Raw genomic sequence first — 27,947 nt, 5'->3', positions numbered from 1 at the left:
CGAGGACAGGTGAAGCTGTTCACTTTGATTACCAAGTGTCAAACAAACAAACAGTCGCGGTCAACGTGATACTACCGTGAAACTGCTAATGGACAAGTCTTCCGAAAAGACACTTAAAAGTAACATTTGAAGCCGATTAAAATTCTAGCTTCACAACAAAATAACAGTAGTTAATAGTTTATTTAAACAGAAATTAGCTCGTCCTCCGGTGTTGTTCGCTGACGTTAGCCGTGTCGTTGTGAGACTGATAAGGCAGCACATCGCTCCGAAAACAAAAACACTAAATGATAGTCTCAGCAACAAGTGTAGAAGGACATTAGGCCTCTATGACACAGATTTGGACCACTTTAATCTGCATAAATAAAAAAAGGCGAACTTCATAGGTGAGTCAAATACACCCTTTGTCTGTCTGCCTGTCTGTCTTTTTGTCTCACTGTTTTCTATGGGGCGACTCCTCTCTGTGGTTGTCTGTGTGTGGTGTGCATTGATGTACTTGCTGTGTACTGATTATGGAGATCATATTACTCTGTTTGCCAGGACACTGAAGCTGTTGTACTGTTGTAGTGGGATGTCCACATAGACACAGGTAAAAGGAAAGAGCTTGCAGGGCTTTAATTAACATTAAAGAACGCCATTTCTGCTATTTTTCACCTGCAGGTTTTGCATTTACCTGTTGGTTATTTGTGGTCAAAGTATGAGTGAGTATTCATTCATTCCTGGCTTGCTTTTAAACTGCTGTATGATGGTGATGATGATGATGATATAATAATAATAATAATAATAATAATAATAATAATAATAATACTTTGTAGCACATTTCATACACACAAGATAAATAAATAACTGCTTTATAAAATAGAAAATTTAAATTTTTAGACTATTTAAAGAATAGCTACATGATTCAAAATGAAAAAGATGTAAAATAAACACTTGATACAGTCAAAATTTGCAAAATAATTTTAAATCTTTTACCATAGCCACTTTCACCATCATAATAATAATGGAAATGTTTTGCATATCTTGGGTATAGTTGTCATTTAAAAAAAAACCCTTGCAATACTTTTTTTTTTGGTAGGCCTACACTTAAATAAGATTAGGGGTGTAACATACATTGATCAATACACTGATCTGGATTAATTCATCCATTCAACGATCAACCATCTAATACTGTTGATACAAATGGAAAACATTAATAGATGTTATCTTTAAGATATGCCTTTACTTTGAAATTCCCATGGCATGTCTGCATCTTCATCTACTTTGAAACACACCACCCTCCTAAACCTTTAAACAGTGGTAGGGGCCTAGCAGTGATATTGTCTCTTATCAATAACAGGTCCCTAAATTGAATCACAGTGATTTGTATTGTGGCAAACTTGTGATATCGGCTAATTTGTATCGTATTGTTGTCCAAAGAATCTATATCATATCGTATTGTGATGAACCTTATGATGCTTTTTCCTGTGAATGTAAATTCTTAAATCACTGTAGGCTCTATAGTACTTTATATATTCTTTTATTCTAAGACAATGGCATGCTTGTGTGCATTTATTTGAATGGATTTTGGATGTGAATATAGATCTGTTGTCCTAAAGTTTACTGTCATGTGAAATGTTGCTGCAATTCTCACGTCCTGTTTAATAGCAGTACTGTATATGGCATGTCTAACTAGTAGCTTCTTTAAGTTCATAAGTGAATAACTGAGTGAGTAAGAGAACAGTTGCCCCCTGTAATTTAAATGCGTCTACCCTGGCCTCATTGCAAATGCTCAAGTGACTCTACGACTTAACATACGGTATCAAAAAGCCTTTCAAAAGTCAGCAGCACTTACTGAGAACAGCATATTCCTGTGGCCTGTCCTGCTTAATTTCCCAGAGGAAGGTGTTCGTATCCTCCGCACATCTTTGAGACACAGTCCAGGTCTTCGTACTTACAAACGCTGCACTATACCCTCCAAACAGAAGGAACGCCACCCACCTTAAGGCCATCTTTAGTACTGACTGCATCTTTGTAGAGGAGAAGGTGTTTAAATAACATAGGAGGGGACACATCATCATGAAGGAGGTATAGCGTGAAATTCATCTTGCATGGGGTGAATTGAAAAACTGCTTTGGCAACTGCAGATCGTCCTCACCTGGTTTTCTAGATCTGGTGTGAACAGGATTTGGTTACATGAGGGTGAGAGGGGAACAAAAGGTTGCAGGCTGTGATTATGGTCACCACACAGTATCAGCATAATTACAGTGCAAGTCTAATAATGATGGCTACAGCGTAGTAGGTTGTAATCCCACCACTACCACTGGAACAATAGCTATTTAAAAGTATCTGTTTGGTTTTATTTTATCTAATAATTTCTATATTTCTTTGTAATTTCTCAAATTTTTCAAGCAGAAGAAGCAACACCACAGAGTCCAGTATTTAAAATGTATAAGAAATGGCCACTGGAGGGTGAGCTTGTCCTAAAAACCTGCATCATGTGCTGTGACTTTACTAGGCAGCAGTACAGGAAACCTTATAAACATTTAGTATGATGCATCTACGTAGTTTTTGTGCTCAGACCAGAAAGAGGAGATAATGATTTATTTATGCAGCACCCCTTGATAGCAATCAGTTTGCTTACAAGAACCTGATTGCCAGTCAGCTGATGAGTCATTTTACTCCTAATTGTATCATCAATTATATCAGAAAGTAATGCAAAACTTTTTGTTGTTGACACACGCTGACCAAAAAGCTGAGTTAACATACTGAATGATTTTGTGGCACAGGAAACGTAATTTGTTTTGTTGGATTATATTGATTTAGGATGAGGCAATATGTTGATATTATATATATGAAAGGAGTCTATTGGTTTTGTATATGGTAATATCTTAAGTGTTGTCTTTTCCTGTATTTAAATGCTGCATTACAGTAAAGTGATGTAATTTTCTGATCTGTTCTATCAGCTCTATTATTTGCCTTTACCCACTTAGTTATTATATCCACATTACTGATGTTTATTTATCAAATATATTGGGGTATTTGGTAAAAATATTGCAATATTTGATTTTCTCCATATCGCCAAGCCCCATGCCGCCTGGCAATTACATATTAATTTCTTTGCAATCCAGGAAGTGTTACATTCTTCTACCATGCAGAGGTACCATAGGGTTTAAGACTTTGGTTAAACTGACATTAATTCAGTTTTTTGGGCCTCCTGGGGGCATATAACAAGCTGTAAAGACAACACTGACGTGGCATTATCCTATACTGTGAGCTGATATTGCAGGTTCATATGTCGACACTGTTACCTAAATGTTCATCTAGGACAGTGGTTTCCAGCTGGTCCAGCCATGGGGTCCATGTTTATCCTTAGTCATTAGTTCCATGTCTGCACATAAAATAAAATACTACATATTCTCTTTTATTTCCCAAACAACACGTGGGCTTAGAACACAATGAAAGAAAACACATTGCAAGATTAAAGTGCAATTAATTAAAAAATAAATTGCACTGTAACCTAAAAAGTGCATATTATTGCTTTAAGACCAGTGACGAAAACACTGCAAAGCCACACAGCATGTTCATAGGCCAAATAATGCCAAGGACAGGGCAGTGAAGTAGTTACTGTACTTGAAAAAACTCTCACTCTACAGCAGGAAATGACACTTTGAAGTAAAACCTCTGTTTCCAAATTTCAGTGTGTTTTCCATAATTAGGCGTTTTTTTGTTTTTTTTTACTAACAATGAAGTCCTATGCCCTTCCCCCCTTTTGACAAAATCAAGACATTTCTTACATTTGGCAAAGTGGCACCATTAAAAGTGTTCTGAATTGGCTTTTAGCAACTCTTATTTGCAAAATACCCTTGGATGTACGAATAACTAGCACTGGATTACTTTTAACCGAAGAAAGCTTAAAAAGATTATACTTAAATAAGTTCTGTAGTTATAATGAGCTCCGTTTTTATGTTTTCCATGTAGATTATTGGATCACATTTTTTAAGCTAGGACACCAGAGATAATAATATCCACTGAATGTTTTTTTTTTTTAAATTTAAACCCTAATCAGGCACTTTAAGTTGCTAAGCAAGACTACAGCTCCTGCTTTAGTTTCCACGAGGGGATATTAACAACTAATGAAATATGCTGTCATTCTGAAACTTAGTAGATTCGCTCATTAAAAACATTTCCTTATTGATAAGAAATTTAATCCAGAAGGCATTAAGCTTCTTTCAAAACAGTATTTCCTTTTTTCAAATTACAAATATTTAATAATAATTTTTTTAGAGACTGGGTTGGCATTTAGGATTTGGGTTAAATTAGGTATAGTCTGATATTACTTATATTATGATACCTTTAAAAAGAGGTGCTTGTGAATGTCCGGTTTATATTAAACTTAGATTTCAGGATGTTTAGATGTCAAACACCTAAATCCAGCATTTAAAATTCAGCCTTCATTATAATCCATGCCCGAGACTCAAAAAGCACTACATTAGACCAGTATAATGATCACAAGAGGCTCTCAGATGTATTTCCACAGAGAAGAGCTGATGTCTTATGTGCAGTCGACATCAGATCTTAACTCTGGCAGGTTTCATCTTTTATTGACATAAAGCACAGCTTTGTACACAAGCATCAGAAATGTCTAAAAACAGCAGCAGCAGCAGCAAGATACATTCTAATCAACAAACAATTCACAGACTGCTTCTCACATGCAGTTTTACAGCGCAAGACAGTTAACGTCTTATCGTCAGAATAGAAAATCTACTGTCCAAAACGTAATCGTTATATCTTTTGGAAATGCTCGGAACAAAGAAAGCAATGGAAAACTTGTAATCAAGTGATTCTCACAACTGTCAGTTATACTTCATTTAACTGAACTGGTCGTCTTTTATCAATAATTCAGTTTCACAGCCAAGTTTACATTCTTAGAAGTTTTTAGAAATTGTTCCCAGTGTGACTCCTGTCAATGAATGTAAATTATGATTTTATATTAAAACCAAAGAACCATAAACAGAAGAAATGAGATTGAAAATGAAAAAGTTGACATAAGTTATGATGTTAATAAGACTGCTGTTGAAACAAAGGCAAGTGCTTATTATCTTATTTTAAATATTCTGGTAAATAAACCTTTTTTTTGTGACTTGTAATCACAAAGAGCTGCCATATACAGTATATATTAAGACAGGAATGAAACATAAAAAAGTTTGACAATCTTTTACAAAATATCTTTTTTAAAAGCTACTTCAAATTTGGCCCATGTATTTGTCTTTAAAAGAGTTATGTTTTCGAAAACTGGGAGCTTTAAACTCATTTCCAAATTTTCCCTCTGCATGTATTGATATGTAAATAATTTGACATGGTGGTATGCAGATGCAGCTGAAAATAGGCTTTATCTTTGCTTTGATATCTTCAGATATTTCATGTCATTTCTGGGGCTGGATATCAGAAGTCGACACCTTTTAAGGCCTAAAATACCAAAATAACTCAGTATCAAGTAGTACTGCAATGTCTCTTTCCAAATGATATGGTCATGTGATCCTTTTGTCTCAGCTCCCCACCACATTAGTCAACTTTCTGTTGCTGTTTGTCTCTCTGGACACCTGATACCTGATGGCGAGCCTTTCATTGGTCCCAACAAACTTACACCGACACCAAAACGCCTAAACGTTGTTGTTAAACCCAATTATAACTGAGTTAATGTTAGCCATGGGGTGTGGTGAAGTCGAGCGCAGTGTATTGACAAAGTTGGCAGTTAAGCGCTCTGAGATGCCACCAGAACGTTCAAGACTATGGCTATACTGCACGCCACTCCACTCACATGATCACATTTAGTACTCTATGGGTATCACTTTAAAGTATTGGTAACATAACATTGTAATCATACCCAGTCCTAGTAATTTCAGCTCAAAATGAATGCAGAGATTTTGTGTCAGGATGTGTTAGAAAGACGGCTCAGAGACAAATATTAGTTTGCCATAAAATAGAGAAAACTGAAACATAAAGAGTGTTTGATGCTAATCTCCTGCTCAACTTTTTAAGTTAAGAGAAATGCAACACTTCAGATATGGGTAACACTGCACTGGGTAAACCTTAAGCTCCCAAAAGTTTTATATATGTATATTTTATCTTGCAGACATTCGCTTGACATTAGCAGCATTGAACATTCAGAACACTGCTGACTGTATGAGGATTAATCCCATGACAACAATATATCTATACATCATCTAGCCCTAATGAGAACAATGGAAACTGTTTAAAATAAAAAAGCTCTTCTATAAAAAAGATCTATTCAAAGCCTATAGAAACATCTATGAGTGTACAAAAAACTATCTCGTTCAATTTACTTAAAGACACATCAAGTGACTTTGACATATATTACATATTTTTGTGTGTATATTGTTTACACATTGTATTACCCTACATTTACATGATGTATATACAGCATACTGAAGGTTGTCGGCAACGCTTTAACAAACTGTATTAACTTTAAAACAACAGTGTTTGCTTCAGATGGAATGGGTTAAAAGTGTCACTTCTCGGCTGCACTCAGTCTCTTAGACTTTATGAACGCCATCCCATGTGTCCTCATGTGAGTGTTCAGGTTTCCCTCCGTTTCAAACGTCTTCCCACACACTTTGCATTTGGTATTTGGCGTCCCGTCCGAAACATCCAGCTGATTCTCTCTCTGGCTCTCGTCATCGTCCTTGCCCCGTCCGTTGTATCGGCCGAGACCCTGCGGCTCCTTCAGCCGATGGACGATGAAGAGGTGTCGGGCCAGCGAGCGGTGGGAGGTGTAGCACAGGCCGCACTCCTGACACTGGTAGGACGAGCCGTCAGACTTGTGCTGGGGAATGTGCTCATGGAAAGCTGCGATGTCCTCAGTGGTGAAGCCGCAGACGGCACACTTGTGAATTTTAAGGATATTCACCTTGAGCCTCTTCAGTGGCTGTGAATCTGAGCCTCGGGGGATCAGGCCTGGGGACCCCTCATCTTCTTCTGGCTTCCTTTTGGGACTGAGGGTCTGAGGAAGAGATTAAAATATTCAGTTACGAATGACAGGAGAACCATGAAATTCACATGTAAGCTAAATATGTTAGCTTTGATAAATGTGTGCCATAGCACCGTTTCTTTGACAGGCAAAGTCTCCGTATGATCAGAGCTGACAGTCTTCCCCTCTGGGTCCTTGACTCCATGCATCAGATGAATGTGCTGATCCAGCAGCACTCTTTTAGTGAACGGCTGGCTGAGAGCTGGACAGTGCCTATTGAAGTACAAGAAAATAACAGTTATATCCTTTTGCAAGCTGATTTCGTCTTCTGTTATTTGTATACATACAATTTGTTTGCATTTTGTTTGCATTACCATCGAAGAGTATTTTTACTTCACTGTAAGTGAAGGTAGAGCATGGTCTTTGGTCTGACTTCCTACAGAGCCACTATTACCTGTTTTCCCCCAACATGAAACCTGTTCCGTCCTTGTTCACGCACCCAATTTTAAACCGTTCAGAGCATTTGGATCAAAAATACATCAGTTCAGAACCTGAAAGGTTTATTAGCTGGAACTGAAATAAATTGGCAGGTTTTCCTTGGCCTGAAGTGCAAACTGTGACAACATCAGTGGACATGTTATATGGTTCCACTGGTTGGAAAGAGAAGATGGAGAACGCAACAATAGAGAAATCAAGTGACTCATTTTTTGGTGTAAAAGAAAAATTTCAGTGGTCTTAGTTCATGCTTTTTTTTGTTGATAAAAACCAATATCTGTAATAGCAGAACAGGTAATCAGTGTGATCTGCGATTTTGCTACTACTGTTCACTTCTGTTGTACACTGGGAGATGCCCTCTGTCCATGACACATTCTTGTTTCGTGTAAAACTGGTGGAAACGCGGCGGGCTCACAGACAGCACCAAGGTTCCAAGAATCTTGACCAGACCGGTTCAATAACGAGCTGATTGAGTGGAGGAGGTCAGGGTGGATAGATGGGTCAACAAAATGTTGGACAACATAGGAGACTGCTGTTTGTTTCCTGTTTCCTTTACAGATAGTTAGCATTAGTTTTTTGTAATCATGATAGTTGTTCGCTAACTATATCCAAGAGGTTATTATGGTAACCATGATGATCAGGATCCCCTAATTTATGATTTTTGTGCCTAAACGTAACCATACCTTAACTATAGTGATGTCAGATCAGAAAATGCTTGTATGTGTAGTTGTTGGACCAATAATGTATCCTGATGTTGTATCTGGAGGACTTGTTGTCAAAAACATAGTGGGTGTGTGTGTACTCACGGGCAGGTGTAGACCTTTCGCATTCCTTTGTGTTTAAGACGATTGTGTCGGCAAAGGCTGTGGGAGGAGCTGAACGACTTGTCGCACTGTCGACAGGGGTGTTTCTTCAGTATCTGCAATGTCAGGAGGATGCGTGATATTTTTTAAAATCATAGCAGTTACAGATCATGTTTCTACTCTTGTGGTGGAATGTAACTAGGACAATTTACTCAATTACTATTAACCCTTTGAAACCTGAGCAAATTAGTTTGATTTCTCTCAAAAACATAAGCAATAAGCAACTTAACAAGACAAGGTCAAGAAATTAGCAAAAAATTTGTAAAAAAAATCACAAGACAACTACCTAAAAATAAGCGAGAACCCCCCCAAAAAACAAACAAACAAGAAAAAGACCTTTAAAAGCCCTGTAAATAAATGAAAGTATGTATTTCTTTTATATATTTTATTATATATTTTTTTCTGTAGTATTAAACACAGTTTTCTGGATATTTTTTGAATAATTTTCTAATAGTTCTCCCCTCTTTTTTTCTAATTTTAAGGTAATTTTCTTTTCCCCTTTTATTATTATCTTGCCAGGTTGGTCATTACCTTTTTTCCCATGTTTTTGAAACCAATTCGCTCAGGTTTCAAAGGGTCTGGATGCAGCACAAGAAAACTGATGTCAAAACAGTTTTCAAAGGTTTAAGTACAAATTAAGTACAAATTTAAGATACTTACTTACCTACTTACATCACTGCTTTCCAAAGGTAAATATTGTACTTCTTACTCGACTAGCATTTTACTGTTTTATAGGTACAAGTTACTTAAAAATTAAAAAAGAGTTTTTGTTCAAACTTGTGCAGAGTTCATGAAATATGATGCTTTGTTATACGTTAAACTGTGCAACAGTATATACAATTTAAGATGAAAAGATTAATTGATAAATCCTTAAGTTGACTGTCAGAAAATTAATTGAGAAACGTTCCTGTAATTATTTCAATTATCTTAATCATTAATTATTTGTATTAGTCTGTTGAGTAGTTGGACAAAATAAGCAATGTCAGTGTTTTTCTTTGTTCACTTTGTTTCACACATCAATTGATTAATCAAGAAAATAATCCACAGATTCATCAATAGTCAAAGTAAGTAAAGGATCTTAATATCTTCTCCACAGCTGTAGGGCTTTACTGCCTCAGCTCTCTAAATTTTCTTAATGCATGTTCTCTCACAAACTCTCAGCAGAATCTAAAAAAAACAGTGAGACCAATTATAAACTAATGAGAATGATTTTAAACATTTACCTTGCCATGTTCACGCCTCATGTGAGCCAAAAAGACCTCCCTTGAGCTGAAGAGAGTACCGCAGTCTCCACATGTGTATCCTGAGCCAGGAGGGGTCTTGAGGTCCGCTGAGCCGCTGCTGTGTGTTTTCTTTAGGGGTGTAGGCGAGGGCTTCTTTTCTCCCTTGTCTTGACCATTGACATTTCCTCCATCTTTGCTATTGCTGTTGTTATTATTACTGGGGCTGCTGCTGTTGGTACTGTTAGAGTTAGTGGGTTTGGTGCTGAGAGGGAGGTTGATGCCCAAGTTAGGTGGACCCTCGATGGTCTTCAGGGTTCCATGGATGGCCTGGAAAGCATCCACACACGCAGACTGAATTATAAACTAAAAAGTATAAAGCACTGAATTGCATATAGACTAAACTTACAAGTTGTACTCATAAAATTGGTCTTGAACATTTAAAAAGATGTTAGATAGATGTGTCACACATACCTATTAACTCAGAACTTAAAGTTTGATTTCACAGTTAATTAGAAGTTTAAAAAAAAAGACTCATACATAAGCATAATCATAAAATAACATAACTGCTTCTTATGCCCACCTTGATATGGTCCAACATGAGCTGTTTCTGTGCGTAGTGCATGGAGCAGTCGGGGCATTTGAACACTGAAACTTTGTGATTGACGATGTGCTGGTCGAAGTGCGTATAGAGCAGTGACTGCAAAGTGAACACTGTATCACACATGGAACACTTGTAGATCATCCTGAAAGACAGAACACAAAACACCCTTAAAAACCCACTGTAAAGTCACTGAAAACATACATATTAATGAAAAAGAATGGCACTTTTGTAAATATTGTGTTTAAAATGAAGTTGTAGTCAGTTGTAGTTGTATGCACTTGCACTTTATATCTGTTTTTCCAAGTAAACCTTTTAGGTTAGATTACTTTTAGATAAGTTTGTGATATGATCAAATTATTAAACATGCTGAAAGGGATAGTTAAGTACTTTCCATATTCTTTTACATTGATTATCTGTTTAGCTTTATGCTTAAAACACAGTTGTGGTCAAACCCATGCAATGGTACAAGAACACCTGGTCCTGAGCACCTGAGTCATCAGTAGTGCTGATGGTGGGTAGTAAGTCAGTGAAAGGTTGCCATGTGGAAAAAACAAACCCAAGTTAAGTCACTATGTCTAAAACCCACAAATCCTGCTACTGATGAAGCAGCGAGGATGATTTTCCTTTGAAGAATGAATTGGCCGTGGGTCTTAGGTTACATTGGTGTGTGTCATTGTGAAAGAAAGTGTGTGTAGGTGTGTGTTGATAATTCTTTATAGAAAAAGCTATGGTCTTGTGTGTGTGTACTGAACACTATGTTTTAAATAAATATGGATATATTAAATTTAATTTTGCATTAAATTAAATGTTGTGTGCGTCAAAAGGTACAACTGGAAGGGAAAGTGCTTTGCTTAATTTTGTCTTTGACAGAATAATACATTAAAAAACAGTTCATTTAAATTAGCTTTTTGTATAAATAAGTACCACAGTGTTTTTGACCTACTTGGGCTCTCCTGCCTTCATTCCTGGATGCTGTGTGTTCACGTGAGAGTGCGTTCCAGGCGCAGACTTGAAGGCCATGGGGCAGAGAGGACATTTAAAGAAGGTCTCACAGTGAGAACTCTGGATGTGGGATTTTACAGTTGCAACATCAGCGAAGATCACACTGCAGTGGATACAGCTGGAGGGAAAAGCAGTAAGAGTTTGCAAAAGTTAGCTTTAAGTAAGATTAAAAATGAAAGCCAGTTCAACTCTTTCCTTGGACAGAGGCACTTTGGTGTTTTTCTAAATTAAAACATTAAAATAGTCACTTTTTTAATACGAGTTAGATTAGATGAATGATACCACTCTGTACATAAAATATCAAAACACCAGCAAAGCTTGCAGAATAACAAACAGGCCTGTAGCCTTCTGCGACTCTGAAACTTACTTATCACGGAAGGACAACAGCATAACATTTGATCACAAGCTGAAATGCATTGTTTTTACAAGAAAAGTTGTTCTTTATATAACAAGTATTGCTGTATTTTTTTTTACTTCTTTAGACTAATTTTCCTTCTTTGTGTACTTTTGAAGTAAAGTTGCACGGAAACCTCCACCCATTAAATATCAAGGCAAGCTATTATGCTAAACTAAGCTGAAATAACCACCTACTGAGAGTGGTGTTAATCTTCTCATCCAGCTCTCTGCAAGAAACCGAATAACCAACTTGCCATAAAAATATAATTTTCTGACAGAATGCACATACAATATTGCAGATTTTAACTCCAAGGACACAAGATGTTCATTCAGTTTTTTTTACAAGTCTGACTAATAATGGAGCCATAACTGGTCAGTTTTAATGGCTTGTACCTTGGGTGAATCCACGTAAAATTCTCACTGTCCATTTTTTTCTAATAATGTCATTTCAAGTTATATGGGATTGTCAAGCTGAGGCAAACGAAATGTACTTAATTACTGTAATAATAAATGTCATTGTAAGTGGTCCTTTGACAAAAAAAGAACAAGAGACACTTAAGTCTGAGTACAGCCAGACAGAGAAGAAATAATTTGAAAATTGAAGTTGAATATAAGCAGCAGCACAAGAGTAAAGTAAGACTGAAGGGCAAACTAATAATGTTATGATTGTAGTTAAGGTAGACTGACCGGTAGCCAACTCTTCGGGTATAATGCAGGCAGTTCTTTGTGACATGTGATTGGAAGTGGACAGAGCGGCAGCTGGCGCCACACTCAGGGCAGATGTAAGGAGACTTGTGCTGGTGGATTCGCTGGTGTGACAGAAAGCTGCACTGATTCGGGAGAAGCATTTGGCAGATGGTGCATATTTTCTAAAAAGAGTAGATAAAGAAAAACATAAATTGTGTTGTTTTTTTACATAGAACTGGATTATTCAACCCAGAATATATGTGTTATCATAAAAGATACAGTTATTTCATGTTTTAAGTGGATCCATTGTGTTCAAGAACTGTGAGTCACATAACATTGTCAATGAGAAAAATAAATGGGAATGAGAGCTTCCCCGAAATAGTCTCTCCTACCACTAAAAGGCAGACAAACTAAATTACACCATATTATGTAGCAGTTCACACATTACACACCTGTGCACTGGACTCCGGTGCTTGTTGGTAGTGCATAGCTAGCGAGCTGTCATCTGGGAACATTTCGTTACACTCAGAGCACTTTAGGCTGTGTCTGCAGAGCTTCGATGCATCATCCTCCAAGGGCATGGCTGCAACAAGGGGGGAACTGCATGAAGCTGAAATCACTGTACTTTGGGACCCTCCACCAGCAACCCTCCCAGTGATTTGACTAGTGGGTGCCTGTGCTTGGGATGGGGAGGTGGTGCCAGTAATGTTAGGTGGGCCTGGTGAAGGTGATGTGGTTATCATCTGATCTGCAGGGATGGGTTTCAGAATTAGATGTGAGCACTGCATGACAACACCTTTGTCCTTGTGGCCTCTGGCATGAGACAAGAGGCTGCATTTGTTGTAGAACACTAGGCTTTTGGCACAGTGGTTGCAGGTGACCTCGATCCGCACACTGCGACGTTCATAGTGATGTGTCAGGCTCCTCTCAAGAGCAAATGAGTCTCCGCACTCCAGGCACTTGTAGCCACGTGAGGGTAATGAGATACAAGCTGAAGTTGGTGGAGAGAGATTTGGGATGTACACAGGGACAGGATTAATGCTACTCAGGACTTTATTGAAGGCGTCCACTACAGAACTTTGAGAGTTGGTCAACACTTGAATCCTAGAGACTTTCTTTGAGGCTCGGCCAGCGAGAATCGTCTGCTGTTTGACTTGCTGTGATTGTTTAGAGGAGGACAGGGCCTGTTGTAGGTCACAGACAGCAGAGGATACAGCTTGAGGCAGAAGGTTTAGGTTACTAAGATGGACTGTCTTTGGCACAAGTTTCGCATTAGCCAGACTGGAGGCAGGTACCATGACGGTCTGTTGCTGGATGGCATTTGCAGCTTTCAAGATGGCGCTGCTGGCACTTTGCACTGACGCAGCAGGGATGACAGTTGCCTTTACTGTGGTGTTGTTAGCTAGCTTCAGATTGATGACTTGGGAACCAGCTGTCTTGACTGCCGAGACCGGCAGGAAAGCTGTGGCCACAGGTTTAATGGTCATTTGCTTTGTTATTTCAATTGAAGGGCCTCCGGTGGTGGCTAGTACTGTAGTTGGCAAAGAGGGCCTTGTGGGAGATGAGAAAATTGCACTGGTGGTTGCCATGACAGACAAACTGTTCTCCCCTTTTTTCAGACCATCAGGATCAAACTCTGGTACAACTCGGGTGACGGTGCGCCTGATCTGGCCAGATGATGTCTTGATTGTTTTGATCCTGACTTTTGGGATGACTGGGGTGTCTGTGCTTGAGTCAGGGGAATCTTTGCTGCTACCCTCACTGATGACACTGGAGGGGCTGTCTGGTTGTCGTGTTAACAACCTCTTTGCAAACTCCAGGGCAGACTCCTGTTCTTGTGACTTCTCTGGAGCTCTGGGGTTTTTATTGGTCAGGTTGGATTCTTTCTGTGTTGTAGGGGAATCCAAAACACCCAAGTCTGTAGCATTAGCCTTTTTGGCACTGAGGGCTGCTATGGCTGCTATACAAGATGATAGTTTTGCAGAGGACTTGGCTTTGACTTGAGACATACTGGATACATTAACAATCCTGGTTGCTCCTTCAACATCCCTGCACTCCTGATCTTGAGACTTGAGAACAGTTTCCTTCAGACTTCCCTCAGATAAACTTGATTGAGGGGGCTCGGTAGACTTAGATCCTCCCAGAGTGCAATTGGTGTTCTTGTTTGGATCATTGTCCACTGATATAGGAGATTGAGATTTATGCTCCTCGTTCTTAGTGGACCTAAAAAGTGACTGACCTTCCTGCTTGTCCATTGGATCATCTACCTCAATTTTATCATCATCAAACTCTTCAGCACTTGAAATGGGGCTGAACTGATTGAAAGTCGATGATTGGTTGTCTGACTGTCCTTCCTCCCTGGGAGCTTTCCATCCATTCTTGGTATGAGTACCTGGCAAAAAGCCATTATGAAGTCCATTACCAATGGCAACAGAATGGGACTGGGGATGAAAATGTCCTTCCTTCTCTGATACGGATCCACCATGCTCGCTTGTGTCCGTGTTTCTGATATTTTTGACAATAACACTAACTCCAACGTCATGTCCTGTTGAAGTGTTGTGGGCCTCGTCTTCATTGGTAGTCACACCACCAGTGGGTTGCTTGAGCTGTCCGTCATGGTCATCATGGGGGCCAGATTCAATAGCGGCTTTGGGATCCACCATGTCAGGGATGTCGAAGGCCGCCAGCAGATCATCGAAGTCTGGCGTCTTCATATCTCCCATGGTCCTGCTCCTGTTCTGATGAGGAGATCACCTGGGGAACACAGATGACATACCATGTTAACTTAAAAATATCTAATGATACGATGAGTTCTTCAACATGTAATAAGACATCATAATTTTCAAAGACAGTCTTCACAGTGTCTGTGTATTACTTGATGAGTAATACGAGTAATGAATATATGAGTAATGTTGTAACAGAACAACAGAATTTCATAAAATCATCTTTTTATTGTTGCTGCTACATACTGTCTTGTATGAGATAGTAACAGGACAAAAATGGTCTTACTTATTTCTATCTACCATAAATCAGCATAGCAGATCAAAGATCAACACAGTGCTAATACAGTGGTCTCTTGTGATGTGGTGTTGAATGTTTACAATCAATTTCATGGCCATCTGCTTATGAGTTTATGAAATGTCTTGTGTGCGAAGCTGATATTTTGGTTTTAGTAGTATCCAATAATATCCATAGATCAAAGTTTCCATACTGGAAAGGTTCACATTTTGGAGACATGAATTTTCTCAATAATCATCATGGATGGCTATATAGACAACTGTAAAATCATTCTAAGTCTATCATTTGTCCCAGATGACGCCTTTTCATGGTGATTGGAAATAATTAGGCCATTCATATTGAAAGCAGAATAATTTGAAGGAAAATATATATCTGCTCTGGTTACAAGCATGCATCTTATAGTTGAAATATGTCTAAAGTGTATGTTATATTACAAACAATGGCATTACTTGAACTCATGAACGTTGTCTTTTGTTTAATGTTTTTGGGAAAAATCCTATACATACTGTATGTTTCTGTGTCAGAAATTCATTTTTGATTAATAGCGTGATATAATACAGATCTATAGCTTTGGGATATTTGCATATTTTCTTATTCTTTGTTATTAGGGAAGAAGTCATGGACTACCATGATATTGGGTAGTTTTCGAACTGTCCATTTTCATGTGTGCCTTTATTATGTGAATTACAGTATGACTTGTGGTGGATTTCAGTCCAAGCATACAAATATGTTTCATATTCATTTTCATAGTCATATGGTGCACTATGGTGCCACATAGTATAGTGTAGGAAATACCATGTTAACCATGTTTTAGGCTTGTCGTTGCTTTCTTGTGCTCGATGTTTAATTTATGCATTAGCAAACTGAGTTTAGTGTTCTTTCCTGCAATCTGTGAATCACACTGATGCAAAAGTATTCTGAAAAAAAAATTAAAATAAAATAAATTGTCAGTCATACCATTAGCTCTTATTATGCCGTATTCATTCTTAACTCAGTTGTCAGAGAGAAACACCAGGGAACCACTCGCTGGTCCACACAGGGGGTAGACGTGACATTTCGATGACATTAAATGTCGGTACTTAGCAAAACATTTTCCTCTTCAATCACTACATGGTCACTATTGCTATAACTAAACAAATTAAATGGTAAGACAGACAAGTATATACCAGTAAGCAAACAATTTTGCTTCCTTGCCACAGTTTTGAATGTATATTTTTTTTATATACAACCAGGAGGATGATGGATCTGGTCCAAGTAATCAATGTAATATAATATTACTAATAATTCTTTCACTGCTGGCACTTTTCCGGTGATTTTGGGGATGGATAAAGCATCTTAATACTTAAGTTAAATGAAATATATAGTGAAAATATGAACATGATCATAGGGGAAGGCCCTTGATAAAGTGATATGGAGAAGTTCTAAAGATGGTCACACACAACATGTTTATTTATCAGAAACAGTTTTTTATAGTTTTCCTTGATGAATTCTTTGAGCAAAATGTCTCATACCATAGCCATTTTATCAAACATCACAAGTTTAACTCTTCAGAAACAAACCAGAATTTATTCTTTTATAGGGAGCGCTGCAAATAAGAAATTATGGGATTTAAATCCACCGTGTCTGTATGCATTATTGGTGCTGGGGACAAAAGACACCGCCATGGAGCTGCTCTGCTTTTATTGTACATGCAGTGAAACCATAGTGCTCTCTGATCCAAATATGCATGGTCAAACACATGTGCACACACTTAGACAGACCCATTTTTTCAGCCTAATGTTTGGTGTTTCAAAAAGCAACAATTCAATCTAAATGATGGGATAGTTGTAATAATGAGGTAAACATAAATAAAATGACAGCGAGAAAGGGAGAAATGCTATAGAGGGAGAGGGCAGGGGAGAAATGCAGTGAGGGAAAAATGGCTGCTGAGCTGTGTGAAGCTGCAGCAGAGAGAGAAAAGGCCTGGTGGAAAGAACAGCTAGTCACAGCCATGACAGCCAAAGCAGCCTGACGTAGAGAGTAAATGAAGGTTAAGTACAGACACATATGAAAAATACACAACTCAGAGCCCCTCTCAACAACAGCTCTTTAATGCTCATGCATATTTACCACCTGAAATTCACACACTGTGTTAAACTACAATCTCAGTAAAGTGAATGTAAAAAAAAAAAAATGGTGGAAACATGCAAGTGAATCAGCCACTCCTCACCCTCTCGCCTCCGTCCCTCTCCAGCCACTAGCCAAACCTTCTTTCCTTCCATCCTTCCATCCTGCAACAAACACAGTCACAACACTTCTAACCCACAAAACGCCATCCACCCCACCCTGCCTGGAGGAGAAAAAAAAGTCCTGTTTCTTCCCCAACCATGCAAAGGCCCAGAATACAGGGTCAGGTTACATCCAGGGATCTGGTGAGTGGTGGTGGTCCTGGGTAAGGATCCTCCTTAGTCATTCTCTGCACCACTAGCAGCACACAGACATACAAACAGACAGATAGATCAGGCTCTTGCATGTGTGTGTATGTGAGATTTCCAGGCTGCAGATTCACAGACTCCCAGCCAGCCACGTCGCCCTGCCCTCGTCCCTTCCTAAAGCTCCCTGCCCCCCTTGCTCTGAGCCGTGCTGCATAGCACGCCGACATCCAGCGAGCAGCAGCAGCAGCAGGGTCTCTGCCTGTGCCATGATAGCCAGAAGCTGAGCTGTGAAGGGCTGCCATGGAGTAGCCGGGGCTATCTCTATCCCTCAGTGGAGCACAGGGACGGCATTGTTCCTGTCAGCCCCTCCGTCTGCCTCAAACCGGTTTCATCTGGTTCCGGTCACCCAGCATAAAGCCCTGTGCTGCAATACGGCCTTAGAAACACACAGACAGAAGCAGTGTGCCCACCTCCCAGCAAACACTGCAACATTTTTCACCAAATTACATGTATATCCATAGATTTAGTGAAAAAAAAAACCCACAATATTTTATAAACACATGATGGCATGGTTAAAGGAGAATCACTACTGAGGTTGTTTGCACTGCTGGAAAATTAGGCCGCAAAAAAAGCACAAAAAGATAAAAAAAAGAAAATGAGAAAAATCATACAAAATGACATGAAAAATTGTGATGAAAACAACAGCAACTGATTTTCAACTTGACACATTCAAAGGAAGAGGTAAATTTCAAAAGCCATAAAGACAGTGGAAGCTCAGTTTGGTACCTTGGCCTGCTTCTCCTCCATTGCTTTCACCCCAGACACACTGAAAACTAAAACTTTTATGCAGTCCGCAGCAACATTACACCCAGCACTCTGATATAGAGACAAGGAAATAAAACCCAACACAATCTGACATTTGGCAAACACAGGCCATTCATACACCCCCTTCACCCCCGATTTCCACAAACACATCCCACCCCTGCCCACATTTGCCACCACAGACACACATAAACATGCACGTTCATGCATATATAGAGGTAAATGTGGCATACCCTTGTCAGATTTTTTTCCACTGTGAGAGTCTTCCTGTAGAGGCCTCAGCACCTGCCTTTACTCAGCCCCAACCACTCCAGCCCCCATCCTCCTCCTCCTCCTCCTCCCCTCCCCCTCTTCCCACTGTCCTTCACTAGGTCAGTCCTAGATTTTAGTCCCAGTCCAGGCCTCGTTTTCTCCTGAAGCCCCCGCCACCTCCACCACCACCACCTCCACCACCACTACGGCAGTGCATGAAGGGAAGGATGGAGAAAGGGGGCAGTGTTCAGCAGGCGAATCAGGCCTTTTGTCTCTGTCTGTGCAGGGGGGCGAGGGGACTCTCCACTCTGGCTCTGGAGCAGCAGCAGCAGCTGGTGCAGAGAAAGAAGAGAGAGAGTGGGAGACGGAGACAGAGGGAGGTGGGGGAGATGGAGAGGAAGAGAAGGAAATGAGCAGGAGACGAGTATAATAAGGGCTTGAATATGTACACTATGTTCCTTTTTAGGCCTATACCAGCCAGCATAGCTGTATGATCGATTGCCGTGGGCTTGTGCTAGTAAACTGGACTTGATCCTACACGTTTTTCATGACATATTTATAAGATAATGTAGAAACGGCCAAGGCCTCTGTTGAGGCCCGGCTTCCCATTTGCATGCTGTGTATGCCAAGGTCAGCAAGTCCCAAGCAAGCGGCAGCCTCTGGGGCTGAAAATGAACAGGGGAAGTACCAAAAACTGCAGTTTCTTGAATGGCCCCCTGAGGCTGGCTGCAAAAGGAAGTCAATCCCCATACACCCCTGTTTTAAATTGCCTGACTTTACAAAAAAGGATTTTGGTCTTTGTAGCTTATTTCCCCATTCATGACAATGGTATGGGGTGATTTTTTTATGTAACTCACCACATGTTAGTAAGGCTGAAATTATGAATATTAAAGGGTGTGGCTGACTTGAATGACAGGCTAGACGTGACCTCAGTTAATCCACCCTCGCTTCTTCCCAGCTCCACCCTTTTGTTCAAGTATAGTCATTTAGGGTCACTATTGGCTCCAAAGATCCAAAAAAGCGACAACAATAACACTAAATTTAAGGCTTTAAATCAGGAGACCATGAAGCAATGCGTGATCTCACATTGACTACTTTGATTATTTTTTTTGTCTGCTTTTCTTCTATCTTTTAAAGCAAAAATAATGAATTAATTAATCATACCTATGTTGTTTCACAAATGCAAATACAAGCATGATTCAATTATTCATGTAGCACAGCAATGTAGAGACACAGGAATAACAACACAAAGGTAAAAAGATGGTATTACATTATGTGATAGATTAGTAAACAAAGCACAGTCAAATCAAATATTTCATAACCTACCTGGGAGACTGCAGAGAGGCTTTGCTGAGTAAGGCTGCCTCTCTATGGCCTGCTACCCGTCCTTCTTATATCTGACAGCCATGAATGCTGCAGCATAAACTAATTAGTCTTCATTATGCAAAGGACCATGCCAGATTTATTCACCAGACAACACAAATGCATTTTATACACTGCAAGGCGGCTGGATTTGTGCATGTATATCATAAAAGGCCCTCATGGTGCCTCCTGCCTCTCTACAGTGTGACAGATTCAGTGCAGTAGAGGAGGCTGAGGTTGCTGTGTTCCCCCACCCCTAACAGAGGCATAGTCACATGACGTCACGTTTTCTCCATTTATGTCGGCTATAAGCAGCAAAGAGGAGCTGCTAGAGCACTTTAAAGGGAAGCAGGAATATGTAATTCAGATTCAGAATTCAGACACAACATAATTCTTTTCTTCAGATAATTAAATCATGTGATCATAAAATGTCATGGTATATTTAGAGTAGCAGTATTTGTCCAGATCTAAAATATTTAGCCCTTTGCATGTTCATGACCCTACTATTATTTCCATAATATCCTCTATAGTCAAAGGTACAAATCAAAGATTTAGGCCTAATTTTCCCGATTGCCTTTTAGCACTATTTAAACCAGTGTTTCCCGACCTTTTTGACTTGTGACCATAAAATGAAGCAATATAACCATGCAACACATCATGTTATGATCCCTCTGTGGTCATGCAGTTCAAACATAGTGATTTCATTTCTGCAGACTTTTTTATTTGAAGGAATTTTAGGATTAAGACAGTAATCCAGTAATTTTACAAGAAAAAAGCAGTAAAAGAAAAGGCAGAAAAATGTAACATAATAATGCATAACAGAATTGTATTTGATACTTTTAGGGCAGTCTAGACCAGCAGATGTTACTGTATTCTGTAGGCCGCAGAAGCCACATTTTCACCAATATCTTTCGCTATAGTACCCTTAGAAGTGGTATGTAAGGGCTACACCAGGCCGCCACTCAGCCAATGGTGTTGAACATTCAGCAGTTTTTTGCGGTGTGTCCTGCACCATTGGTGCTAGTTGGGTCTTGTTGCCTGTTTTTTGGCTGATTCATCATGTTTAATCAGTTCCCCAAAGCTGGAGGAACCTGTCATTGGTGAATTCCCTCTAGATGGAAGTTCAGCTCAGTTTATGAGAAGAGAAACAAAAAGTAAGGAAAGCCAACGAATGCCTGATGTCAAGAGGGTGTGAGATTGAAAAAAAAAAACATTGTAATGCCATGCAAGTTATTTTTTCAGCTATTGAGCATTTCAGCAGAATCATAATTGTTTGTGATATTGTTAACTAGTGCAGGGTAAATATCATTTGTTCTTTCAACATCAAGTTGTGTTTTCGATGTGCTAACTGGCTAACTCGCATATGGAATCTGTGCTGTCTGTTTCAGTTTCTCTGTTTAAAAGATGGATACAGACTACCACAGTAGCCACAGGTGCAGAAGGTACATGCAAGCTAGCCATTGGTTGTAAACTTATGGAGTCTTCAAGTGCAACTTTTTGGCTGAGACACAGAAAACATGAGGCGAAACAACAGTAAGCCTTTGTTGCCATTGGTTCTTTGATGCTGGTGTGGTGTATCTGGGCCATAACCCCCCAAACCTTTGACCTGTTAAGCAATTCCACTGCAGAACGTACTCTTAAACGTAGGTGGGGTTGTTAGGATAGTAATAGCTGCGTCACTTGCTGTATTTCCTCCTCTGATATAGAACAATGTCTGCACCTCACTGATTGTCCACAGAACAGGGGTTACACGCCAACATTTACTGTGTGTTTACTGTGTCTTTTGCATTCGACTGGATATTTCAAGTTGCTGGTTTGTGTACTAAGTCTTTGTAGAGCAAGTGGGACGGTTCTCTATTTACCAATAAACAGACTGCAGTATTTCTAGCTGCGCCTTTCAGTAACAGAGAGATGACGAAATAAACAGGACAGAATGGAGTGATTCTGTTGGTACCACACACTTTTAACAATGCAAATGCAAAAAAAAGGCACTCTATTGTGTAACAAACAGAATTGAACTGAACTGCACGTCTTGGTGGAAACGAGGCAAGATCCTCAGGAAGGGAGTTCCAGCACTAAAGGGCCCTGACAAAAGGCCTGGACATCTTTTGAGTTGGAAGGCATGTATATTGCCTCTCCCTCTCTGTCATTTTACAATATGACTGCAAAGCAAATTGTTTTGTTCAATCCCAGAACTAATTTCAATGTCTGTGACGAAGAGCAAATACCTCATAATGGAAAACTGTCCTTTTTAATGGGCACTTTCTTGCTGAAAGGTCTTTCTTAAATGGCTGTTTTTTCTTTTCATGAAGCCAGTATTATTACAGCCATGACACCAGCGTCAGAACACTTAATGTATCGTATGACATTTGAAAAGAATGAATAAAAAGGGCGTTATTTTTACAGCTCAAAAACGGAGCTTTTCAGCATGAGATCACTTATTACTTTTTCGCACATGAAATACATCAAAGACATCTGAAGAAACACGTAACATGAAGACTAATTACACTCTGTATAATAATGTTTTATCAAAGTTATAGTAAAGCATAAATACATTGTAAAAATATTCTTTAAAATCAGTAGTTTAAGTGTTTGTTACATTTAACAACTTGTTATGAAACGTGTGTAATATAAAAGTTATTGACACCTGACTCTTTATTAAAAAAAAAAAAAAAAAACATTGACAAGTGTTGCCTAAATTCAGCCCACAGTGCCATCTGCTGTTTCTACTCCCAACAAATGCAGTTAAGAGTAAACTATGGTTTTAAGGTTTTAAAGAGTTATTGTACTACAGCATTATCCACTTTAAAAGTCATGCACAGCAAGGGATACCCATTTAGCTTTAGTTTTCAAAATGCGTCATTTAAAACCTATAATTAACATCTTATACTTGCAGAAGGCTGAATGACACAGTCAATCACATATATTCACATTTTCTAGCTAATAATTTACCTGGTTTAAGTGTGAAGCTTGAAATCAAAATGATTAAAAAGTATTGTTTCAATGGTTTCTCATGCAGGTGATTAATCTCTAGCAATCATACATGAGTGGCTTTTAGTGTAAATGAGAGGGTGACTAACTCAAAGCTCCTTTTTGGGTATGCTGCAAACCCAAGCTCATACATTTATTGTACAGTGTTTGACATTTTTGAAGCCGTCCCTTCTTGGTTTTGTTCAGTAAACTGTGCAAGATGGAAATTCACTTCAATAACAGTACCCAGTATGATCATATCAAATTTTATCGAGTTTTAAATGAAACATAAAATAAGACTTTTATGTTTATAAATGATTTCAAAACTGAATTCCAAACAGTTTTCTTAACATGATTAGTTCAATGTTTGTGGGTTTTGTAGTTATTTCTCAAGATATTTTTTTGGTACATGATCAGGATCTTGTCGTCTCACATTAACAACAAACCAACAAATATTTCAGATGGCACTACCTGATACTGCCCTTTGACCATTAGTGACTCATCCTGTTTTTTTTTAAGGTCATCCTTGCATGAAGATACGATACATTACCAGTCAGAGATAGTCTCTGATATCTAATATGAGGTGTGTTTAGGGCTTTTGACCTACCAGTACCCAAAGGAAACCACCAACCTTTTCAGCACAAAATGTTACGTACCTGCGTGGGCTCCTTATCTGTCCTCATCCATTCTCTTCCTCCAGCAGTCTGTCTGTCAATACTGCCATGAAAAGGATCAGTCAAGTATGAGAATTTTACACAGGCACACGCATAGGCGCCTCACTGTGTTTGAGGACAACTTAATTCACACTGTTGACCTTTCCAGGGGGATAAATATACTGTAATAAACTGTGCTGATAAATGATGTGGACTACATGTAACAAGCTGGCATATGCTGCATTGTCAAATTCTTGTAAGTGATCGCACAACAGGTGTCGTCTACAGCAAAAATATGCATCATCATGTCCATGACCTGTGTTCCTTTGCAATCACTGTTGACTTGTTAAACTTCAGCATCATTTCCTCTGCTTTGAAAACAAGGCAGTGTTTAGGAAACTGCATGGTGAGTGTGCAACACAGTAAATGTCACAAAGCGCTTCACAATTAAAGATAAACTCTACAGACACAAAAAGACTGACAACAAATAACAACTCGTGTTGCATGCAGGTTGGGTATGCCTTCATAGTTTTGGAGTCTCAGAGTAATTAACATCACAGCACTTTTTTTTTAATCATATGCTGCTTTGACTCATTGGCTTGTTATCGGCAGGTTTCCCTCACTTTTTAAATGGAAGTAGCAGTAGGCTTGTATCTTTGTTAGAAATTCACTGCCTTGTAAAGTTTGTAACACTAATTTTCTGTTAATTGTATCAACCTGTTAATTTTGGAGTTGTTTTCTCAGACTTGACAAAAGTTCTCTAGGACACAGACTGTATAGTACTAACCATGAATAGCAAACATATCATCATCATCATCATATGAAAAAAATGCTGTATAATGTCTTTTGTGGCTTTTTAAGGAACTGCACAAAGCTTCATCAACTGCCTTATGTAGCGTCACTTGAGTCAGTGTTAGTTGTGGCTAATAACTACAAGTTTGATGAGGGATCATGTTGCGATGGGATCATTCCAGTGGTGATACAGCAATCCGCGAAATTCAAATGAATGTGGGCCTTGGGCATAAAACAGCGGGGCCTTCATTTTGATCTCAGCCGCACCTGTCAAGTTTCGTGGCTGCATTTTGCAGGGTTGTTACAGTATCGTGTCGACAAAATTTGTCCACAAACAGACAGACATATTAAACCTGGCAAAATACAAAAAAAAGTAGTTTCTGCTACAATTGCATCGTTTAGACCTGATATTGACATACGTCTCAGGTGATCTGGTCACAGCTGGACAGCACTGAACACAGATGTACAATACATCACAACCCCCCTTGAGAATTTGGAACTTTTAAATGTATTTTTTTTTTTATATATATATTTTTTAGGGCGTTTTTGCCTTTAATTGATAGGACAGCACAAGTGTGAAAGGGGAAGAGAGAGGGGGGACAACATGCAGCAAAGGGCTAAGGGCGGAATCAAACCCACGGCCACGAGGACACGGCCTCTAAACATGGGGTTCCTGCTTTATCCACTGAGCCACCATGCGCCGCGCTTTTAAATGTTTTAAAAAAGGTGTTTCCTATCAAGTGGCAAAATAAGACTACAGAACGTCGTGGCAAGCATTGCTTTATAGTCTCGTTGTAATTATGATGCTGAAGTCATGTGACCATGTGGTTCTTTTATAGCCCAATGATAGCTGTTTACTTTTGGCAATTGCAGTCAGGCTTTAAAAATGTTAAAGTGGTGTTCTTTTGAGAAGATTATCTTGCTACATACTGACACTTACACATGTAAGTATCATAAACGTTCGTTTGCCACAAAGCTTATTTTCTGCACTGATCCAAAATCCATTGGAAAAAATCCCACTGCCTCTTCCTTTCATCATAGCCTCTTTGTTGTTAATGTTTTTATGCTCTTGGTGCAAGACAAAGCCCCTTACGGGGCAATAAAGGTTTCATTCATTCATGTTAACTTCCGGGGTTAGCATATTTTTAAAAAAAATACATCCACTCTATAGCCTGTATCTGTAGCTCTGCTGCATTGATTTGATTTTTTTTTTAAACTGTCCCTTATGAATGCAATGCTAAATCAGTGGCAAAGGTAGGCAATTTAGATATTTGTAGTATTTTGAAGACTACCTATCAGCCTAAATTACAGAATGAAATATTAAACATTTTCCTCCAGTTTTATTTGACAGCTGTACTTACTTTTTTTCATTAAGATGTGTGTATTGCTATATGTATTGGATATACTGCAGCTGATTAAACTGCCCAACAGTGGGCTAGGTAGTAAAATTTTACTCCATGTCATCCTTCAACATTAATAGTGTTACTTGCTTTTTCAGTCATAATAATTGGACAGGAACAATTTGTGCATTATAAGTTTTAGTCCTGATTGCCTACTTTAAGAAGCCGAGGTATATTTATAATTCAGTTATCCATGCATTACTTTTTTTCCCCACATAAACTAACTAAAACGCAAGCAATTACTCAGAAGTCCATCATCGTGAAATGACGTTGACAACCCTCCCGCTATCACCCTGCAATCTCTGGACAAACAATGGCGAATAGAAATAATTACAGGATATGGATGATCATTTTTCTTTGTGACTTTCCTCATCATCACCGTGGTACTTTTAAAAACACCCGCTGACGTACAGCTTGAGCCAGGAGGAGCATTTAACTTGGATCATTAGTCATTTCAAAGGCACCAGGAGTGTAACAGGTCTGCATCTGGAGCGCTTCTCACCGCCTGCGATATCGGTTCACTCAATATCGGCTATGGTGGAGATTTTCTGAAATTACACCACGCCATATAAGTGCAATTAAGGATTCAAACACCGTTGTTTAGAGCTTTCATTTTTTCAGATAACATGATTGGAGTGAGCGCGTGCTCTCCGTGGATTTGCAGACCGGTGTTGCCACTTTTTCTTATTCTGGCTGTAGTACCATGCATGTTATACTGCTCAGACGCTCCTGCTGCAGTTGTTGGCAAAATGTATCCACGCGGGAACCACTGGGCAGTAGGTAAGAGAAACTTCACTTTCCTAAAATGTAAAAAGAACATGGAATTTCATTTTATTTTTTAATGTAATATTGCATTTGCTTTTTTAATTTGGTAAATGTGCTCCATATTTGGCGCTAGTATCTAGAGCAAATTATAAAATACGTCGTAGGATCTGTAAATATTTATTTTATTATTTAAGCATATTTGGAACTCTGTCCTGCATGCTTAGTTGCTCTTTTGAACAAATGGTCACATAAATAATGTTAATGTGTTCGTTATTTTACTGCACTAATTTGCATGTTTCATTTGTGTTTCATCTCTGATAATTAATTTATTACTTTTAATGTGACTGCTTATATTTTTCTCTTCAGCTGGACAGCTTCACAACACAGTAAATTAAATTAAGTCAGTTGAACATACTTAGCTGTTTATGAGAGAGATATCAGCTACTAAATGAATTTTTATCACAGTTTAATGGCAGATTATCATGGTGCAGTTGTTTAAATAAAATATAGTTAGACCACAAACAGATTTATTCCAGAGGAGTAAATGCATCCCTTTGCAATTTTTTCTCCAGGTCATTTAATGGGAAAGAAGAGCACTGACAGCCTGCCTGAACTGCAGGAGACACACCATGACAGTGACTACCTCACGCCCTCACAAGCTGCCGGGGTCACGGAGCATCTGATGGAGGCCCTGATGCAACAAAAGAACCAGAAACAGACGATGCCACAAACTGCAGACAGGCTGTTTCGACTGCACAGCGGCTGGAGAGAAGAGGACAGAGACAAATATCTCAGAGAGGTCAGTTTGTGGATTGTCTCTCAGTGTTTCTTCAAATTATACATATTTTTTTGGAAATATGATGTTACAGTTACATGTTTTTTTCTCTATTATAGATGTCAGACCTGCTTCTTTTGGCTTTGAAACTGCGACACAATGACTCCACCTGAATGAATGCAAGATAAATTAAAAAAAAAAGAGAAATCATTACCAATTAAAAATTGCCCTGTAATTACATTTTCACACTGTATATTTTTTCTGTTGTAAGCGTATACTGCAGGGATTCTCAACTTTCTTTGCCCAGGGGCCACTTTAGCAAAATGTCAGGAGGCTAGGAGCCTGTTAATAAACAAATACTAATTATTAATATATAAATAATCTGGGATCTGCCCCTGGAACTTTTTTTTGTAAAAAAAGCTTTTTTATGCACTTTGGCACCTTATATTACATTGAAATTACAAATATAACCAAAAACAAAAATCTCTGT

The 27,947-nt window shown here is 38.9% G+C and overlaps 2 protein-coding genes across 3 annotated transcripts; one reads left to right on the top strand and one right to left on the bottom strand.

Moving 5' to 3' along the window:
* Positions 1 to 11: 11 nt before the first annotated feature.
* On the top strand, positions 12 to 27,898 carry grp (gastrin-releasing peptide). The gene is made up of 4 exons (XM_042509042.2): positions 12 to 383; positions 26,539 to 26,697; positions 27,255 to 27,481; positions 27,577 to 27,898. The coding sequence occupies exons 2-4, from the start codon at positions 26,544 to 26,546 to the stop codon at positions 27,628 to 27,630; spliced, it is 435 nt and encodes a 144-aa protein (XP_042364976.1). The 5' UTR covers positions 12 to 383; positions 26,539 to 26,543; the 3' UTR covers positions 27,631 to 27,898.
* On the bottom strand, positions 4,504 to 18,851 carry znf532 (zinc finger protein 532). Of its 2 annotated transcripts, none has more exons than XM_042509038.2 (9): positions 18,722 to 18,851; positions 12,687 to 14,988; positions 12,235 to 12,416; positions 11,093 to 11,269; positions 10,129 to 10,291; positions 9,549 to 9,875; positions 8,269 to 8,381; positions 7,102 to 7,240; positions 4,504 to 7,000 (listed from the first exon to the last, which is right to left on the bottom strand). In XM_042509038.2, exons 2-9 carry the CDS (start codon positions 14,955 to 14,957, stop codon positions 6,509 to 6,511), a joined length of 3,864 nt encoding a protein of 1,287 aa, XP_042364972.2. In that variant the 5' UTR covers positions 14,958 to 14,988; positions 18,722 to 18,851; the 3' UTR covers positions 4,504 to 6,508. The 2 variants fall into 2 exon arrangements, with proteins under 2 accessions (XP_042364972.2, XP_042364971.2); XM_042509037.2 differs by lacking the exon at positions 18,722 to 18,851 and adding an exon at positions 17,462 to 18,549.
* Positions 27,899 to 27,947: the final 49 nt, after the last annotated feature.

Source organism: Plectropomus leopardus, chromosome 20, assembly GCF_026936395.1.
Source record: "Plectropomus leopardus strain MGB_pleo_1.0 chromosome 20, ASM2693639v1, whole genome shotgun sequence".
Classification (NCBI taxonomy): domain Eukaryota; kingdom Metazoa; phylum Chordata; class Actinopteri; order Perciformes; family Serranidae; genus Plectropomus; species Plectropomus leopardus.
Note: the sequence above shows the minus strand (reverse complement) of the source record. Positions and strands in the feature narration are given on the sequence as shown.

What these genes read in the sequence shown, in the direction of transcription:
- znf532 (XM_042509038.2), bottom strand. Translation starts at nt 14,957, where the DNA reads ATGGGAGATATGAAGACGCCAGACTTCGATGATCTGCTGGCGGCCTTC. An exon ending in TGAGGCGTGAACATGGCAAG is followed by an intron (nt 8,382 to 9,548) that starts GTAAATGTTTAA and finishes CTGACATTGCAG; the next exon opens with ATACTGAAGAAACACCCCTG. An exon ending in CTTTGCCTGTCAAAGAAACG is followed by an intron (nt 7,001 to 7,101) that starts GTGCTATGGCAC and finishes TCTCTTCCTCAG; the next exon opens with ACCCTCAGTCCCAAAAGGAA.
- grp (XM_042509042.2), top strand. Translation starts at nt 26,544, where the DNA reads ATGATTGGAGTGAGCGCGTGCTCTCCGTGGATTTGCAGACCGGTGTTG. An exon ending in CGGGAACCACTGGGCAGTAG is followed by an intron (nt 26,698 to 27,254) that starts GTAAGAGAAACT and finishes TTTTTTCTCCAG; the next exon opens with GTCATTTAATGGGAAAGAAG. An exon ending in GAGACAAATATCTCAGAGAG is followed by an intron (nt 27,482 to 27,576) that starts GTCAGTTTGTGG and finishes TCTCTATTATAG; the next exon opens with ATGTCAGACCTGCTTCTTTT.